The sequence below is a fragment of the Dipodomys merriami genome, unplaced genomic scaffold (genome assembly GCF_024711535.1).
Source record: "Dipodomys merriami isolate MVZ:Mamm:240054 unplaced genomic scaffold, mDipMer1.0.p SCAF_9, whole genome shotgun sequence".
Lineage (NCBI taxonomy): Eukaryota > Metazoa > Chordata > Mammalia > Rodentia > Heteromyidae > Dipodomys > Dipodomys merriami.
In genome coordinates, this window is record NW_027206512.1 from 28,132,018 (window position 1) to 28,151,949 (window position 19,932).

The following is a 19,932-nucleotide window of genomic DNA, read 5'->3' on the forward strand; positions in this document are numbered from 1 at the left end:
GGTAAGGGCAAGGCGGGGGGGGGGCAGGGAAAGGTAAAACAAAGGGTGAGCAAATATAACAGTGGTACTCATTGCACACTATGTGGAAAATGACCTATACAACTCGTGGATAGGGACAGGAGGGAAAAACTGGAAGAGAGTAAGGGAAGGGGAGACATGGCTCCAAAAGAAATGTATTCATCACCTGACTTATTCCCACTGTAACTCACCTCTAATATAACAATTATATCTATCTATCTCTATCTATAGAGATAGATAGATATATAATTTTATTTTATTTTAAAGAGGGAAGTTTTGGAGTCACATTATTTCCTCCAACCAAGTATCCCCAGAGACTGGAAGAACTCTCACTAGGCTTCATCTCTTAAAACTTCCACCCCCTCCCACAGTGCCAGCTAGTGACTAAGCCTTTTGTCATGGGTCTTTGGGGAACTTTTTAAGCTACAAGTTATAGAGAGGGAGGGAGTGGCAGAGACACAGACATCAGAAGTTCAATAATCTAGTACTGGAAGCAAGAAAAATTTGTATATCAAAAGGTGACATAAATGACTGTGAAATAGCACTATGTGCAATATAGAAACATAAGATGTTCAGAAGTTGTAAAAATAGGTATCTAAGTGAAAAACTATTTAAATTGTAGTTTGGGATATAAGCAATGACTATGTATGGTAATTGACTTCAAAACTCACTATCAAATTGTATGTATCATTTTATATTTCACTTCCCATCATATTAAACTCATTTTGCATGTGTTTATACATGCACTATACAACACATTCTAAAGTGCCACTATTAACTAGGATAGTCTTTTCTTAAGAGATTCAGAGTTGTAATATTGGTGGGTTATTTAACTGATAATTTAAATCTAAAGAGTATTTTTAGTACCTAGCATTGGGTGGTTGAGCAATCAGGATGGTACTTCCTATTTTATTCCCTGATGTGTCCCTAGAGTTTTGAAAAACGGTTGGCACTCACATAGAAACTCAATAAATATTTGCTTGTAAATGAATCTTCATCATAGGCATCATAGTCCATCACACTAGAGCTGATGTCTCTCAATAATTTATATACTACTTCCACTCTATAGGCTTATATTATGTTGTTATCATATAACAGAAAAGTCACAAAGTAGACTAGCATATAGATACTTTGAAAAATGTTTGAGAAAGAGTTTTGTGGATAGATGTCTGGTGATTTAGGTTCAGTAGCTGGGAGATGTCATGACAGGAACCTGTAGTTTTCTTTGCTCTCCTCTCATGTATCTACTTTAAGATTACAAGGAGGTTGTTATTTCTGAGTATGAAATTCGATTCAGAGAGAGAAGAAAAAGAAGGGAGGATAAAGACCAACGAACACTGTGGGTGGGCATTTATTTCCATAGTTTGGACCAAAAAAATCAAATTTATGTTTATATATACCTAGCCAGAACTATGTAAAAAGGTGACCAAATTCAATGGTCCAGTGGATCTTTGCTTTAAGTAAAGATCATAGAATTATATGATTGTGATTGATTTTTAAAAATCAGTCATGATACATTATGTAACACAATGCAGTTTGTTATACACAAGCACCAGTGAGATTCTGATACAAGAGGAGAAAGAATGTATAGATAATAGACATAAATTTGTGATGGCCATAGTATCAGAAAGATGGAAATATTGTTTCATTTTATTTGACTTTATTTCTTCATGTCTTCCTTTCCTTTATAACCTTGGTAAATGGCAAATAGCAAACCGTGTTTATTTTTTTGAGTAAAATTAATTTGACAGTACCAGATTAGCAAGACAAAAATGATTATTATTTCATTGATTTTATGCCTTGAAATTAATAAGTCATTGCATTTTAATAAATGGCTTAAGAAGCTATCATAAATGTTGGTAGCTATTTTAAGATGTAATTGGATATGAGTATGAAAATATGAAAATTCTCATGTTCCAAAACCTGAAATTAGTTGATACAACATTTACTGTGCTTTGTTAGTATTTCTTCCTGTGTTTTTTATATCTTGATTAGTTTTCAAGACAAATATTATCCCCAAATTGTCCTGTGGTATCTTCCTTTTCTTTCCTAAATAACAAAGAATCATTATGTAGGTCTGACATTGTATAGGGCTGAATTAAATTTTAACAAAGTTGCAAGACTAACATGAAAATAATGATTCAAGTTGTCAGCAAAACTTGGGTCACTTCTCATTTTATAAAAAGTACTACTGAATTACTCAGTTATTTGCTTATTTGTGGAAAATGTCATCACCTTAAAAATATACACTGTGACTTTCTGGAATTTTCTGCCTATTTTAGCATATATTCAGATCTTGTCATCATTTACTCTCCCTTCAAGGCTGGAAAGCTAATGATGATTCAGATTATAGTGAAGTTTGATGTATCCATCAAGCATTAGGGCTAATAAGGGTCTGGAGAAAAGAATTCATTGAAAACAAATAATTGCCTTGGTATACATTTTCAATTCTGTTCAAATAGCTTGTTTTAATGTGTTTTTCGACTTTTAAGCATCAGGAATATTTGGTCAAATGTATGCTCTATTTACTGGCTCCATTCATGTGCTTAAAGCACAATTGTTAGGAAATTTTGTAAAAAAAAATAAGGAAAGAGGGTCCATCATTACTTTGTTGCTTACCCTTTGTTTTCTACAACTTATTTGTTGAAAATATAATGCTGAACTCTTATTCCCTCAGGGAAAAATCTAATGTCTATTCTGCTTAGATTACAATTTTTTTATCTTATTGACATAGAGTAAGAACACAGAAGCTGGCTTACTGTAGCCTATGATCCACAATTCACTAGTTTAGGAAAACTCACTGAACTACAACCTACAAATTTCAGAAGAGTGAACCTCTGTATTCAGCAAGCCAACTTTGGACCAGTGTGACACAGTAGTAAGAGAAAGTGATAAGTAGTTGGAAAGACTTGGGTTTAGAATCTAGCTCTATGTTTATTAGTTCTGGGACTTGGAACCATTGGCCCATTTAACTCTGCTCAGGTTTAGTTTCCTTTGTTCAAGTTCAATTTCTATATGAGGTACATAACACACAAGAGGCTCATTGTTAGAATTAAATAATATGATGAGACATACAATTTTATTAGTGTCAGTCACTGATTTTAGAGATAGAATAATTAGGGCTTTCAAAATAAAATCATGCCAGGAGCTAGTAGCTAACACCTGTAGTCCTAGTTTAACAGGAGGCCCAGATCTGAAGATCACAGTTTGAAACCAACCCAGGCAGAAACATCCATGAGATTCTTTTCTCCAGTAAGCTATTCAGAAAAATCAGGAAGTAGTAATTTGGCAAAAATGTTAGAGACCTAGTCTTGAGCAAAAGAAGCTCAGGGACAGTGCCAAGGCCATGAGTTCAAGCCCTAGCACCAGAAAACAAACAAACAAACAAAAATAAAATAATATCATCCTTTATTGTCACATGGCAGCAAAGCCAAAGCCACAGGGTTCACAAATATTCTCTGTGCAATGTAGAAGCTAATTGTGAATTAACACATTTATCTAAAGTTATGAATCTTTCTAATGTTTTGTTTTAGAAAGAGATCGCTTCATATAATAGCTGTATACATGGTAGTGTAGGTCTAGCAGGCAATAAGTGAGTATATCCTGTGAAATGATGATTGTTGAAGCCTCTTATGCTTACATAGTGTTGACTTTCTCTTAAAAACAAGCTGGGAACTGATGGATCACACCTGTAATCCTAGCTACTAAGAAGGTTGAGATCTGAACACTGAGGTTGGAAGCCAGTCCACATGGGACATGTCCATGAGACTTTTATTTCCAATTAACCACCAAAAACCTGGAAGTGGAGATGTGGAGCTCAAAATGGGAGAGTGCTAGTCTTGAGCAAAAGAGTTCAAGGACAGAGCCCAGTCCTTGAGCTCATGCCCAAAACTGACAAAAAAAATTTAAAAAAAAATTAAAAAGAGGAAAACATGAAAGATTTCACAAATGCGGTTACAGCCTTGGACTTATCAGGCACTCTGAACCAACTGTATTGTTCTTTTCATGTTACGTGTTTGGGATTGGTCACTAGGCTTTCTTTAGCTGTCAGTGGATACTATATTAGCTTTGCTTAGATCTTTTTGATAGATTGACAATAGATGTTACTCTCAATTTCTTTTTGCCAGCTCCTGGGTTTTAGACTTAAGTGCATTACTACCTAATATATATATATATATATATATATATATATATATATATATATATAAATATCTGGTTTACTGACTGGTTGATTTGTTTGTTCACTTGGCACTCTACAACTTGAGGCACATACCAGTTCTTGTTTTTTGCCAGTTATTTTGGAGATGGAGTTTCATGGGCTTTCTTAGCTGTCTGGTTTTGAACCAAGATCTATATCTCAGCCAGGACAATTCAAAATCTTGAAAACAACTTTTTAATTGATTCTTTTGTTATCAAAGACACATGATATATTACTGCTTAAATTTTTTTTATTTTTTTTTATTTTTTTTGGTAAGTCATGGGGCTTCAATTCTGAGCCTGGGCGCTGCCCCTGAGTTCTTCAGCTCAAGTTGGGCACTCTACCAATTGAGCCACAGCACCACTTCCGGTTTTCTGGTGGTTTACTGGAGATAAGAGTCTCATGGACTTTCCTGCCCGGGCTGGCTTTTAACTGTGATCCTCAGATCTCAGCCTCCTTAGTAGCTAGGATTACAAGCATGAAGTTTGGTTGATCATGGGGCTTGAACTCTAGGTTTGGGTGCTGTCCTGCACTCTTCAGCTCAAGGTGAGCGCTCTACTGCTTGAGCCACAGCACCACTTCTGGTTTTTTTCTAGTGGTTTATTGGAAATAAAAGCCTCACGGATTTTCCTGCCCCGGCTGGCTTTGAACCACGATCCTCAGATCTCAGCCTCCTGATTAGGATTATAGACTTGAGGCACTGGCACCTGGCTTTCTTTTGTTTTGTTTTTTCTTTTTTAATTAGGACACTTTAGCTGTACAAGGGCTGTTTATTGCGCTATTTCCAAACATACCCGCAATGCATACTGATAAAACACACCTCTATTGCTCTACATTATCTCCTTCCCCCTTCTCTAACAGATATTAATGTTCTATTTTCATACTTACAAATAACCTAATTGGACCTTATTCATCTCCCATTCATTCTCTCCATTATCTCTGGATACAAAACATCTCAAATATAGCTATAGTTTCCTGTTATTCTTTGTGTATATGTGTGTCAAAGTGAATGTATTAAAATAGTGTCACCATGGCATTTCATAGATATATTTATTATATTTTGCTCAGAACGACCCTCTCCATTGCCTCTTCCTTTGTCCCTGTAAGATTCCTTCTGTCATTTTCATACATGGTGGTAGTATGTTTCAAAATGATACATTCTCCCTCTTGTCTTTCTGTCACCTCTCATAATCCTAAAAAAATCTCATAATGAGAGTAAATACATAAATATATATATGTGGATATATATGAGCATATATAGAATATATACACATGTATGCATATGGGTGCATATATCTACATGAATATATTCTTTTCAAGCTAGATATCACATATAAAGGTAAGCAAATAATATTTAGTTTTCTGTGATTGCGTATCTATGATGCTCTCCAGGTCCATCTATCTTTCTGCAAATCTTTGTGGCTGTGTACTATCTGTAGTCTATATGAGCTATAACTTTATCGATTTACTTGTTGAGCATCTTAGCCCATTTCACAATTTATTGTGAAAAAGCTCTATAGTATATCAGTATAAGTTTGCCTTTCTTATATATAGATTTAACTTTTTTGGATATGTGGCCAATAGTGGTGTGGTAGAATCATAAGGGTGACCTATTTTATTTTTACAATGAAACACTATGCTGATTGCCATAGTACTTGCCTTATTTTACCTTTACGTCAAATGTGTATGAGAGTTCTGTTTTCCTTTGCAATTGTAACCAGGCTTTATGTATTTTTTTATAATTGTCATTCTGACTAGAGTGAGATTTAATTTTAGTTGGTTCTGATTTGTTTTTTGTTTTATGGTTAAGGATGTTGAACATTTCTTCATGTATCTATTAACTAATTTTATTACTTCTCTTGAGAACTAAATTTCAAATTCACTTGACCATTTACTTATTGAAATATTTGTTTTTCTCCATTAAGTTTTGAACTGTTCGTATATTCTGCATATTAATACTTTGTTGAACAGGTGGTGAAAATATTCTCCCATTGTGAATAGTGCCTCTCATTTCAGGTAATTATTTCTTTTGCTATGTAATATGTGATTAAATAAATTTGGTTTAGTCTTCTTTGTCAGTTGTTGTTCTTGGTTTCTGGGCAATTGGAATCTTTTCAGGAAATAATTACTTCTGTCAATAACTTCCAATTTTCCCTATGCTTTCCTGTAATAGATTTCATGTTTCAGGTTTAGTTCTTTGATCCCCTTATAATTAAGTTTGTACAAACTAAGTGATAGGGGTCAAGTTTCGGCATCCTAAAAGTAATAGACCCTTCTGTTAGCACTATTTGTGGAATAGGTGATCTTGGTTCAATTGTGAAAGTTTGGCTCCTTTGTTGAAACACATGGCTGAAGCTTCTTTTTAAAAAAAATATTGTAAAGGTGATGTACAATGCAGTTTACAGTTACATAAGTAAGGTAATAAGCACATTTCTTGTTGAACAGTGTCACCCCTCCTTCTTCTGAAGCAACTTTTTTCTTTTTCTTTTCTAATTCCTGGTTCTTCTTCTCTGTCTCAAAGACTTTTGAGTTATACTAGTTTTCTTACTGTGTCTCCATTACGTAATTTGAAGTCCACTATGTTGATATTTCCAGTGTTGTTCTTGTTGCTCAGGATTAGTTTTGCTTTTCAGGGGTTTTGTATTTCCATAAAAAATAGTATTGGTTTTTTCTGCTTCTGTACAAAATAATATAGGGAGCTTGAGGGGAATCACATTGAATTGGTAGATTGCTTTTAGTAGCATAAGCTATTTTCACAAAATTGATTCCGACAATCCATGAATATGGGGGTTCTTTGCAGATTCTGGTATATAGTATGATGATAATGCCCAAGCTGCTCCTTTGGCTCGAGTTTGTCTTTGCTATTTGATGCCTTTAATGATTCCAAAGAAATTTTGCTGTATTTCTGGGAAGAAGGACATTGAGGTTTTGGTAGGTATTACATTGAGTTTAAAGGTTGCTTTAGAAAGTATGGCCATTTTCAAGTTATTAATTCTGTCAATCCTTAATGGGAGAGGTCATTTCATATTCTGATTTTTTAAAAATTCTTTGTTACGATGAAAAATGTTGTGGAACAAAAAGAACAAAAATAAAGAAAAATATGTGGGAACAAAGGCACTAATTGTTATTGGCATTTAACAAAGAAATATAGGATAAGACAATTAAACTAGATTGATACATAAAAATCTATTTTAAAGGCAGGTACCGGTGGCTCACGCCTGTAATCCTAGCTACTAGAGAGGCTGAGATCTGAGGATCGTGGTTCAAAGCCAGCCCAGGCAGGAAAGTCTGTGACTCTTATTTTCAATAAACCACTAGAAAACCAGAAGTGGCACCTTGGCTCAAATGGTAGAGTGCTAGCCTTGAGCTGAAGCACTCAGGGATAGAGCCCAGGCCTGGAGTTCAAGCCTTATGACTGACAAGAAAAGAAAGAAAAAAAAAAGAAAAGAAAAAAATATATTTTAGAATTTCAAAGACAGGTAACTCGAGAGTTCAAGTGACTCTGGTGTGAATGGAATTCTCTTTTCTTTAAAATTTTTTATTTTGGCATTGTAGTTCTTTGAACGCAGTTTTGGGATTTTCATAGTATCAAGTCATAATGGAAGAAAAACAGACTTGAATGCCTTTCATCTATGACTATATTGTAGTTGTGCTAGATTGGATGTCATCTTCAGCAAGTGTATTCACGTAATAAGCCAACAAAAATCAGGGTTTCCAATATATAAACAAGCCCTAAGAAAGGCAATTTTGAGTTTAGAAGTATTAGCAGTTCTGTGATTCTCATTTCCTGTTGATTTTGTTGACCTCAATGAGTAGACTTTTCTTTTCCTCAACCTCCTTGCTTTCTCTAGAGGATTGTAATATTTCTAGGGGATGTATCCATACCCAGTCATTTCCAAGTTGTCAGAAGTTTTCCTTTAACAGTAATGTTTTTTTTTATTATTGTCTTTTTCCCTTGCAGAAACCCTTCAAAGCTCATTGGAAAGAACTGAATTATAATACTGAGAGACTATTAATAACAGGAACCAAAATAAGTTCATTGGTTCCAAAATGTGAAAACAAAAGAGTGAAAAAGCTAGAATGAAACTAGAGAAGAGGAATGTTTTTTTTTTTTTAAAATATGTTTCGACATCTAAACTCTGCACATGAAAGACTATGTCATTTGCCATTCTATGTCATTGATTAATATGATGATCTAATTATGACTGAATAATATACTTCATGTTGTATCCATTAAAAAAGTAGTGTGTAATTATAAGATTTTTGAAATAGGAGAATGATAGTCTTTCTATATCTACTATTTTGAAGACATTTTCAGATATTATGTCTTTTTACTGAGAAACAAGTTAGCGATGAAAATCTCATTCTCAACACTCTAACAATTGAATGAAGACCCAAATGGGGCTTATATAGATAGTTTATAGAGGCTTACTTAATAATGATAAGAATGTGAGTAAATAGGTTCACATGACACTCAATGATTTGTATTATGAAGAAAACAAAAACATATCACTCACCAGAAAGTAACACCAATTGTAGTCCAATATATTTTAATTAAAACTTACAAGATATTTTATGGCTAATGTATGAGAACAAATTACTCTATTTTTTTCAGAAAAGTTGATATTTTAGACCAATGTTACTTTAAAATGGAACAATTCTCTTTGTGTAATTTTCCCTAAATAGTTTTTTTTTTTGCAACCATAGTTTACATAGAAAGAAAGAGAAGCCATTATACTAAGGTTTTATTCATGGCTTTTGGATAGCCAGGGAAATATGGGGCTGTCATAGAGTGATGTGTAGGTCTTATATGCAAAACTAGGCTACACGAAACAGCAGGTGTGGCTCATAGTTGGTCCTGAGTTCTCAGTTACTATTTTTTGCTTACATCTTACTTGATGTCTCTTCTGTGGCTGTGAATTGGATTGTAATCCACCAGTATTCTTGGGTGAACAATGATAGGATTGTTGATATGATTATATGAGAGAATATATACAAATTTCCTTATAAAATACCTGTAATAGTAAAAATTCAATTAATTATTTCCCCTTATTTTTATTTTCATGTGTGCTAGTAGAATTTGTAACAGAAATAAATGTTCTCCCATTCATTTAGCTGGTTATGGGTTGTTTTCTTCAAGTCAAGCCAAGAGATGCCAAAAATCTACATAATGCCTCTGAACTTACAATAGAACTTTTAAACCAGATTTATAAATTGGGTTTTGCAATGAGAAATATGTCCTTTTCCTCTTTCAACCATTTTGTTAATTGTTCTTTGTTGCCTGAAGCAGTTGTTGAATTTTTAAATTTATCCTAGAGGCACAAAAGAATCATATAGGTGCTGAATGGAATTAAAGATAAAGACTATGAATTTGAGCTTTTACAGATTAAATGTGTGTTGTAATTGAATCCAATATCTTCTCTGATATTGTTAAGTGGAAATCTGCAGAAAGCATTTATCAGAAGTCTTCTGTAATCTGGATGCTGGTGGTACACACTTATAATGCTACTTCCTTAGAGGATGAGATATGGAGGATGGTGGTTCAGCCAGTCTCAGAAGAAAAGTCACAAAGATTCCATCTTCAAAGTAGGCAACTGCTCTGAAGGCATGGCTCAAGTTGTACTTCACAAACAAGCAGAGCAAGTCACAAAAAGCCAAAAATCTATTGTACAAGATAGGGCTTTGATTCTATGCCTTCAGAAAAAAATAATGTTCAGTCTGTCTGCTATTACTCAAAGATATTCTCCTCCTAACTATGGTGGAAGTCTATGTGCCACAGTGTTCACTAATGTGAAGATCATGGTGGGAACAAGAACAGTGCAAGTGTAAGAATATGTCTTGTAATATCTACTGCTCCTTCATATTCTCCGCACCTTATCCACCTACTGTAATTGGCAGTAAGTCAATTAAATGCCTTTAGTCTGTCTTTTCATTCTTCACGGTCTGAAAACACATTCACTCCAATGTCTTTCTCTCTCCTGGTAAATCCATTATATTGTCCTGATCTTAGTGATTAAGGTTAGCAAGATGTTCAGGAAAAAGCAGAAGAGTGAGAATGACATGACACAAGTCTGGTGTTTAGAATTGTGGACATAGTGTATTTATTTAAAATATTAACTACAATTAATCTTTTATTGTTAAAATTCCTAACAATGTGTTCTTAGTTGTTCTCTTATGCCTAGTATATCTTAATCAGTTTGTTTACTTCCTTTGAAACTGATTAACAAATAAGAGTAATCTTTTGCCTTTTTTCACAGTAAATTCTTTAAACACATTTCTTTTTCAAGAAGGCATTGAAATGATCAGTCCATAGTAATACAATTAAAGCATATTTATGATTATTTAGAATTAGCTGCAGTTAAAGCCTATTATTTATTTGTCCAACAATTATGTGACGTTTACTTATTGAAAGGTCCTCTGTTAGTGAGTTATTTTCCTTGTATATTAAATTTAGGAATTTGCAACAGATTACATACTCATTGACCCCTGTGGAGTTATTTCTTCTGGAGAAACAGTCTTCTTAATTAGTGATTAGAATGCCAATCTATTTTCCCATCTTTATCATAATTATATGGTTGATAACCAGGGACATACGACCTTGAAGGCTGTCTCTCAGTATAATCATGTGGCTCCAGCTTAAAATATCAATAATAGAATAAAAACATTTCCCACAAAATTTCAGATATCTAATTAATGTCTTCTAGATAAATGTGGTATCAAACATTTCCTCTAATTATATTCATTAGTGGCTTCTCTTGGACAAGTTTTAATTAAGTTGTACAATGAAGATCAATACTCATTGTATATGCATTGCAATTTACAACAAGCATATATACTGTTCAGAACAATTTAATTACTGTAATTGTAGCACAGAAGGCTCTTAGTGAGTGTGCTCTATTACTGCCATTCTCTCCTTTCTAAACAAATTTGGTAATAAAACTGGGAAATGAACTTCTGATAAATTCACATTTATATGGACCCTGTGTATTCTTTTTTCCTTTTACAAAGCTACTCTTTTGTATTTTTTCATTAATAACTTTGAAGAAATAATGCCATCATGAATACTGAGAAATTATTAAAGCATAAACCTGAACATCTATTAATATTTAGTAATAATTACACTCATTTTGTGAACAATAATTTAGGGAAAATTAGAAGTCTCTGCTTTTCTCTCCAATCCAAGATGATTTCATTATTTTTATTTCCTGAAATGAATGTATTATTTTCTTCTACAAGGATCACTTCCAAATATATGCATTCCTATTAAAAAGACAGTGGTAATGATGTGCCACACAAAGAAGCGTGAAAATTCAGACAATTTAGGTGCATTTATTGGTTTATGCATCGACAGGGTTCTTCATTTTTGGCACTTTGAACACCTTTTATTTTGTGCATTGCAGAATGCTTAGACTACAGTTTGACTTTTCTTTCCCCCATTAATTATTAGTTGAAAATATTTCCCTTACACTCCTTCTAAGACATTGTACAATAAAGAACATTGCCAGGTTCTATCAAATGTCCTTGTTGAAACCCACTGGTGTTGAAACCCACTGGCAATTTCAGTCTGCCCACTGACTAGATAATTGTTTTTCCAAAAGTTGCTTAGATGTTAATACTAAGAGTAGATTTATGAGAATGAGTAACTTGGGGTATTCTTTAAAGACAATGATAAAGTTCATGGTTTAGAGCTAAAATTTGGGTGCTAATAAAATATTTAGGAGTAAGTACTCAGTTGACTTTAGAGAAGGGAGAGTCACTGATGACTTCCTAAATATGGTAGCTCCTGAAAAACAGTCTTGTGAAGAGGAGAAATTCAGAAAGGAAGAAAGCTGCTTATGGATACATAAGCCATGGGAAACAGAACAATTTTATTTTCCTTGTTTTTGTTTTTGTTGTTTTAGATAAGTAAAAGAAAGATTTTCAGATATTTTAAATTTATAACTAGGTGCTGTTGTCTCATGCCTGTGATTGTAGCTACTTAGGAGGCTGAGATCTGAGGACTGCAGTTCCAAGCCAGCCTGGGCAAGAAAGTCCCAGAACTTTTATCTCCAATTGACCACCCCCAAACAGAAACTGTAGCTGTGGCTCAAAATGGTAGCGTACTAGCCTTGAGCAAAACAGCTCAAGAACAGCTCTAAGGCCTTGAATTCAAACCCTATTACCGAAGTGTGTGTGTGTGTGTGTGTGTGTGTGTGTGTGTGTGTGTGTGTGTGTGTGTGTGTGTGTGTGTGTGTGTGTGTGTGTGTGTGTGTGTGTGTGTGTGTGTGTGTGCGGGCATGTGCATGTGTGTAAACTTTTAGTATATCTTTTGAGACATTGGAGAACTTGTTTCAAGTCTTTGAAAACTTGTTTCTGCTTTGAAAGGACAAAATTATAATTTAGTAATCTGAAAATAATTTGAATGATTAATTTTACTCTTTACTGCAAATTCAGAAATGGTATATGTACATATTTTCTTTGCACGGTGAACTTACTGAAATCTTAGGATGGAAATGAATTTGAGCAGTAGGGGGAAATGACATATAATTTCTATAAATTTCTTCATCTATCCTATTGAAGCATGTTGACTCCCATGTAAGTGAAGTTTTATAGATTATTATTACATCTATTTTTATACTTTGTAATATAATTCAATATTAAAACCTCCTAGTAATGATACTAATAGCTAAGCCAATATTTTGAGGTCATCTATTTAATTCCATCTGTTGTGAGGGAAAACATAAATTAAGGCTTATTAAAGGGAAGACAACCATATTTTGAAAAGAGATTTCGAATTCTATTGGTAAAAGTGAATACTTCAAATCAACATATTAAGAGGCCAACAAGGAATGCTGTTTTTCCTGGCAGGCTCTTTACAAATTTCCCTAAAATTTTAATGTGCATCAGTTTGCTACTTCAGGATTTAGTTCTATTTGTTTGCTGTCTCAGTAACACCCTTAGTTTGCTAATTTGTTCTTCTTCATCTCATCTACAGAGATATTGCAACTCAATATCAAAGATTCATCTCATGAATCATTAAACTGAATAAACATAACAATTTAAGTTTGTACTCCCTTGCTATTTAGTCTTGTCTAGACAGAGCCCTCCTGCCCCAGAAATACTAAAAGGAGGACAAGGACATTTATATTTAATGTAGCCTTATCCCCATGGAAACTAGAAAAGCTAACAATAGAGTTAAAAAACGAAGTGTAAATCTGACTGAAAATCAGAAGGAATGGCATTACTGGAAATCCACATTTCCATAATAAGTGGATTAAAACAGTTTTAGGTATTTCGCTTTTATTGTTGTTTTATATAGTAGTTTCTAATTCTATTAATTTTATTTATGTATTTATGTATTTATTTTGTCAGTCGTGGGGCCTGAACTTTGGGCCTGGGCTCTGTCCCTCAGCTCTTCAGCTCAAGGCTAGTGCTCTACCACTTGAGCCACGGGCCACCTCCGGCCTCTTCTGCTTATCTGGTGCTGAGGAATCAAACCCAGGGCCTCATGCATACAAGGCAAGCACTCTACCACTGAGACACCTTCCCAGCCCCTCTGATTAATTGTTGAACAGTTCCGCAAATGATTTTATTACTCCATAAAGCCAATATGATGTGAGTAGCCCAGAAAGTCATAGAAACATTATAGAGCATGCATTTTTATACATAGAGGTAAAAAAGAGTACAACATCAAGTATATGTGATAATTAGCATACATCTGTATTTGCTTCACATTTATTTATTTTTTTATTTTTTTGGGTCCGGTAGTTGGCCTGAACTCTGGGCCTGGACGCTGTCCCTCAGCTCTTCAGCTCAAGGCTAGCGGTCTACCACTTGAGCCACAATGCCACTTCCAGCTTTTTTTCCTTTTTGCTTATGTGGTGCTGGGGAATCGAACCCAGGGCCTCAGGCATGCAAGGCAAGCGCTCTACCACTGAGCCATCTTCCCAGCCCTTCACATTTATTTTTATGTTGCTAATATTACAGATTTCTATCTTAGTTAATAAAATGCATTTGCAAATGTATCTTTTTCTCATTTTATACCATTATGAAATAAAATGAAGGATAATAAAAGTAATATGTACCTAAATTTTATAAACTATATGAAATTCTAGTTTTAGTGATGATCATGACTTTTTCAATCTTAGTCATTTTATACTTACGTTATTCTCCAAAGTGTGACAGCATAGTTCCCAGCCTATCAACTGTTATTACAATTGCAGATAGAGTTTTTCTCTTAATTTTAATTGCATTTCAAATAAATGCTCTTGCAGTTTATAGAGCTTCTGTCCCTCTGACTAGGAATAGGTATATGGGTCCTTCTTATAAGTATATGCCATGCTTATATAAAGTGGGTCAGGTGTCCAGAAACATCTATGTGGGATAGAAACAAAAGTTTCTAAAGATAAGATTCAGTTATCCAGCACATCTGTTACCTAAATCACACCAGTAGATTGTACCCATTAATTTATTTTGATTTTTGCAGGAGTGTGTGTAAGCACAGTGTGTGTGTGTGTGATTGTGTGTGTGTGTGTGTGTGTGTGTGTGTGTGTGTATACTCCTTTTAGTTTTCTTTTATTGTGATGATGTTCATCTCTATCCTAGACATTGCCAAGGTCTAAGGATTTTAAAATATAATATAATTGACAATTCATTCTGGTCATGTCTAAGTACATAGATCTTGGGAAAATTCAGTGGACTATATTAATTATAGCAACAAACCCTCAGTAAATTACCATATCCTTGTCTTGGTTACGGGTTTGTAGATTTATTTTTTAATTAAATTTACAATTTGGATAACAGATTTTGTTTAATATCACAAAAAGTTCACAAGCTTGGGAATAGTTTATTGCTGTTTAATGTAAATTATTTGTTAATTGCTTCGTAACCGCTTTCTTGTAGAAAATAAAATGTTTAGCTACAATTTTATAGGTGTAGCTTAATCCCAAAATCCAGTTTCTTTACACAAAGCTGTGCAGGCTTTTTATTGACTTATCAGTCTGTATGTCTGTCTATCTATCTATCTATCTATCTATCTATCTATCTATCTATCTATCTATCTATCTCGATCCAATCATCTATGCTTTATTTCTTTCTTAGTGTGTACTAGTATAGGAGTTTGAACTTAAAATCTCGTATGCACTTTTGCTCAGGGCTCACATTCTAGTATTTGAGCTGCACATCTAGTTCCAGATTTTAGCTTGTTAACTAGAAACAAAACTCTCTTATATTTGTCTTCCCTGGCTAGCAGTGAACTGAGATCGATCTAAGTCTCCTGAGTAGCTAGAACTATAGATGAGAGACACTAGTGCCTAACTAGTGTTAGGTCTTTTTTTTCTTTTTTCTCTTCCTTATTATGTGTCTCTTTTCCCCCCACTTGTTTTCTTTTTATTTATTTATTTATTTTTGTGCTAGTTGTGGGGTTTGAACTCAGGGCATGTGCACTGCCTCTGAGCTTTTCTCTCAAGGCTAGCACTCTATCATGTGAGCCACAGCTACATTTTTGGTGATCAATCGGAGATAAGAGTCCCAGGGACTTTCAAACATGAGATAGCTTTGAACCTGATTTCTCATATCTCAGCCTCCTAAGTAGCTAGGATTACAGGCACAAGTTACCTGAATTTGGCTTGCTTATGAATTTTTATTGTAACAGTTATCCCAGTGTTTGTTAAATATTGATTGCTTTTGCTGGTGATGTGGCTCAATCATTAATGTCTGTCTAGCCTATGTCAAACACTGAATTCAAGTCTGAACACCATCTAATAATAATAATAGTAACAATAATAATGTGTCATCTTTCACCACAATAATGGTTTCTATAAATTACAGCTTTCATATTTTAATTATAGAAACAGGCTAATATGATTTTTGTAAAAAGTATGCACTTTTAGTAACACTATTTATATAAAGAAACATTGTTATGCCTTTTAACAAGTTGTATGTTTTCTCTTTCAGTGAATTTACTGGATTCACGCACTGTCATGGGGGACCTGGGATGGATTGCTTTCCCAAAAAATGGGGTAAGTTCCTGTTCAGTTTACCCTAAGACATGACCTTCATGCATAGCAGCATATAGTATGTCCATGGAATTGGATATTCTCTGAATACACTTATCAAATGCTGAGGGACAGTGTGTGAGGTGTGATAAAGGGCCTCAAGTTGACTGTGAAAGGAAGAAGTCATCAATGTTTTTCCAGTGATTAAGTAATAAATATATCATCTTCCTCAATGTTTCTCCTAAAAATATGTAAAGTTTCAGCATTTAGAAGACAATCATCAGCTTTCAGCATGAGTTCATACATAAAAGAAATATTTTGATTTGATGATACTTTAATATTACAATTATGTTTCATTGAAAATAAAATTAATATCTGTAGCAAATACCTGTTCAAAGGTGAGATCAATTCATTTTAAATTTATTTCTATATTTAATTCATTTTAATTCAACTTTAATTAATTAGAAAAATGAAAACAGTGAACCAGGAGCTGGGGGCTCACACGTATATTACTAGCTACTCAGGAGGCTGAGATCTGAGGATAGTGGTTCAAAACCAGCACAGGCAGGAAAGTCCATGAGATGCTTATCTCCAATTAACCACCAGAAATCTGGAAGTGGCACTGTGGCTCAAGTGGTAGAGTGCTCACCTTGAGCTGAAGAGCTCAGGGACAGCACCCAGGCCAGTGTTCAAGCCTCATGACTGGCAGACAAAAGAAAAGGGAAAATAAAGAAAAAGAAAAATGAAAACACTGGAAGAAAATAACTTAAGTTTCACTACTATTAAATATTTCTCATATTTTAACTTCAAAGTTTATAATCAACATTTAAATATTCTATTCCAGTTTTTGAAGATTTCTTCACTGAAAAATATTAGAAAACATGTTTTTATTGAAAAATATTTGTAATTAACATATCTATCTATCTATCTATCTATCTATCTATCTATCTATCTATCTATCTATCTATCCATCTTATTCATTCATGGGGCTTGAACTTTGCACCTTGGCCCAGAGTGCTATCACTCTACCACTTGAGCCACAATGCCACTTCAGGTATTCTGATAGTTACTTGCATCTCAGAGACTCATGGACATTCCTGTCTAGACTGGCTTCAAACCACGATCCTCAAATCTCAGCCTCCTGAGTAGCTAGGTTATAGGCACAAGGCATTGGTGCCCAGCTATAATTATATTTTTTATGTATTATTTTATTCATATACATTGATAGTAAAATCTTTTGTATAAAATATGGCACGTATAAGACTATATATTTATGCATATACATATATAATTTATTTATATATGAATTCATCACATGACTTTTATGTAAAAACAATCCAATGTAAGAGAGAAAAATTTCACTAGTAATGTTAATATCTTAATATATTTTGCTTTCCAAGCTAAAATTGTTCACATTCATTATAGGACCACCCTGATACCTAAGATAAATAATATTTTCAATCTGTGATTTGAAGAGCAATACTTAAACTTGTTGAATATTTAAAACTATGTTAAGCAAAGAAATGAATAAAGAATTGTGGCATACTGAGAATTGATGGTATTTATGGTGCTGAGAATGAGTACACAAAGACAACATGGTGGAATGTGAAAGGACTTCTAGTCCTGTCTTTCAATCCCCCCACCCCCATGCATCTTCAGTACATGGTTTTATGTAACCAAAATTTATCCCTAAAAAATGCACAGACATTCCTTAGCATACTGTTGATAATGGCAAATTAAGACAATTAAAGATAGGTAATTTAACGTAGACTATGCAGTTTGTAAAAGACTGAATCCAGCCCAGTTCTTGATTATTTGAACCACAGGTGAGTTAATCCAAATGATGAGTTCTTCAGCATCATGTTCTCAATAAAGCTCCCCAGGACCACTCACTACTGGAATCGGTGCTAGAAAGAAAATTTATCTCAAAGAAAGTTTTAAATGAGAAGTTAATGGCATTTACTTTGCCCTTTGCTGCTGAAAGATACATGTTGAATCAATGTTCAGCATATAGGAGCCCAAATGTTTACATTACAACTTATGTCCTGAATATACACAATATATAATCATGTGTGCATATATGTATATGTCTATATTTGTGTATGTATATAGATGTAATTATCGATTTAAATATACACAATTAATAGGAAGTACTAATTTCATTCCTAGCTATATTAATAGATCACTGTATGTAATTAGGAGGGAGGGAGCTCTTTGAATCTGTTTTCTAGTCTGCTAGAAGGATAGCTAATTGTATTGATCTATTTCATAGTATTATTTCTAATAGAAACTGGAATAATATCCTTAATGAACCATGGGATCTCTAACTACTTAAGAAATAGAAACAATGATGTCTGATTAAAAAGCTGTTTGTAAGTTAAGAATGTAGTCAGAAAGCAGTGTTTTGGTTGTTAAAACAAATAACCACTGGCTATTCAGTGAAGCTTAGGAAGAATCTAAAAGTTTTCATATTTTAACGCTCAATGTGGGAGTCAGTATTCTAATTTCACTTCAAATAAAATCAATAATGAGGAAGGAAATTTTTAGATTTTACCCTCAGAAACACTCTTTAATTGTAAAGAAGAACAAATCCAACCAAACAAGCAAAACACAGAATGAGCTCAAGATAAATTGTTATAAAATATTAGTAGTTAATTTCAATTCTAAACTTTACTGCTTATTTAAACAAATATACTTTTTCTCCATATCTGCCTTTGAAAAAGATTCATGTTGAGATTCCCAAACATTTCAGCTTTAAATATTTAAGGAACTTTTCTAAATTTGTCAGTGATTCTATTAACTAGAGTTTCAGAAGTACTGGGGATCAGAAAGAGATACTGAGATTCGTTGATTTTTATGATAGACTTCATTGTTCTTATCTTTTGTTTATGTTTTCATCTCATGTTTAAAAATATTTTTAAACTTTATTAACATTCTGTTTAATTAAACAGTACCATTTATTTTTTTTTAATTTGTAGGACATATGTGCTTATAAACCATCACAACATTCTGGTAGCATTTCCATTGCTATTAAGCTACCATTATTACATTAACAAAATTACTATTGCTACTACTAATTGGAGCTATTAATATGCCATATTTTGGTAAAATTAATAAACGTTAGATTTTGCAAACACATATGGATGCATTATTACTAAACCAGTCTTATACTGTGTGTTAAAATGCACTGTTGTATATTATGTAGATATGAAGAATATATAACATTATTTTTCTACCATTAGAGGCTCATGAAGAATAATTCCATAGTCTTAACATTCTCAATGATGTAACTATTAATCCTTTCTTCCACCCCTCCTTAATCCTAAATATTGGTTTTTCTCTGTAGAGTTTCTAATTCTCCACAATTTGTATGGTAGGAATCACATAGCATACAGCCTTTCCAGACTGTCATCCTTCACTTCAGCATTATGTATTTAAGGTTGTTTCACTGTTTTAGAATTATACAACAAATTTATTTTTATTGTATTTTAAATGTACCAAAATTTTAGTTTGGGGCTAACTTTGTCTATGAATATATTTTGTTTAGGAAAATACCTTTATTGATCACCATCACATTAAGTTTCACTTGTGGGGTTCCAATCACAGGTCTATATTTTAGAAAAAGACAAAAGCCCTAAAATGTAAATATGTTTCTCTAAAGGAAAATATTACTTCATGTAAATACAATTTCAGTTACAATAATAAAACTATTTTCAACAGGTTACCACCTGATAGCATTGT

At 33.5% G+C, this 19,932-nt stretch overlaps 1 protein-coding gene across 12 annotated transcripts in view; it reads left to right on the forward strand.

The window, feature by feature from the left end:
• Epha5 (EPH receptor A5) overlaps positions 1-19,932 on the forward strand; it is a 308,672-nt gene that overhangs the window by 16,429 nt on the left and 272,311 nt on the right. For all 12 annotated transcript variants that reach the window (XM_070012882.1, XM_070012884.1, XM_070012881.1 and 9 more), the window contains exon 2: positions 16,151-16,215. In XM_070012882.1, the coding sequence (XP_069868983.1) occupies positions 16,151-16,215 (65 nt within the window). The remainder of the gene's footprint in view (positions 1-16,150; positions 16,216-19,932) is intronic.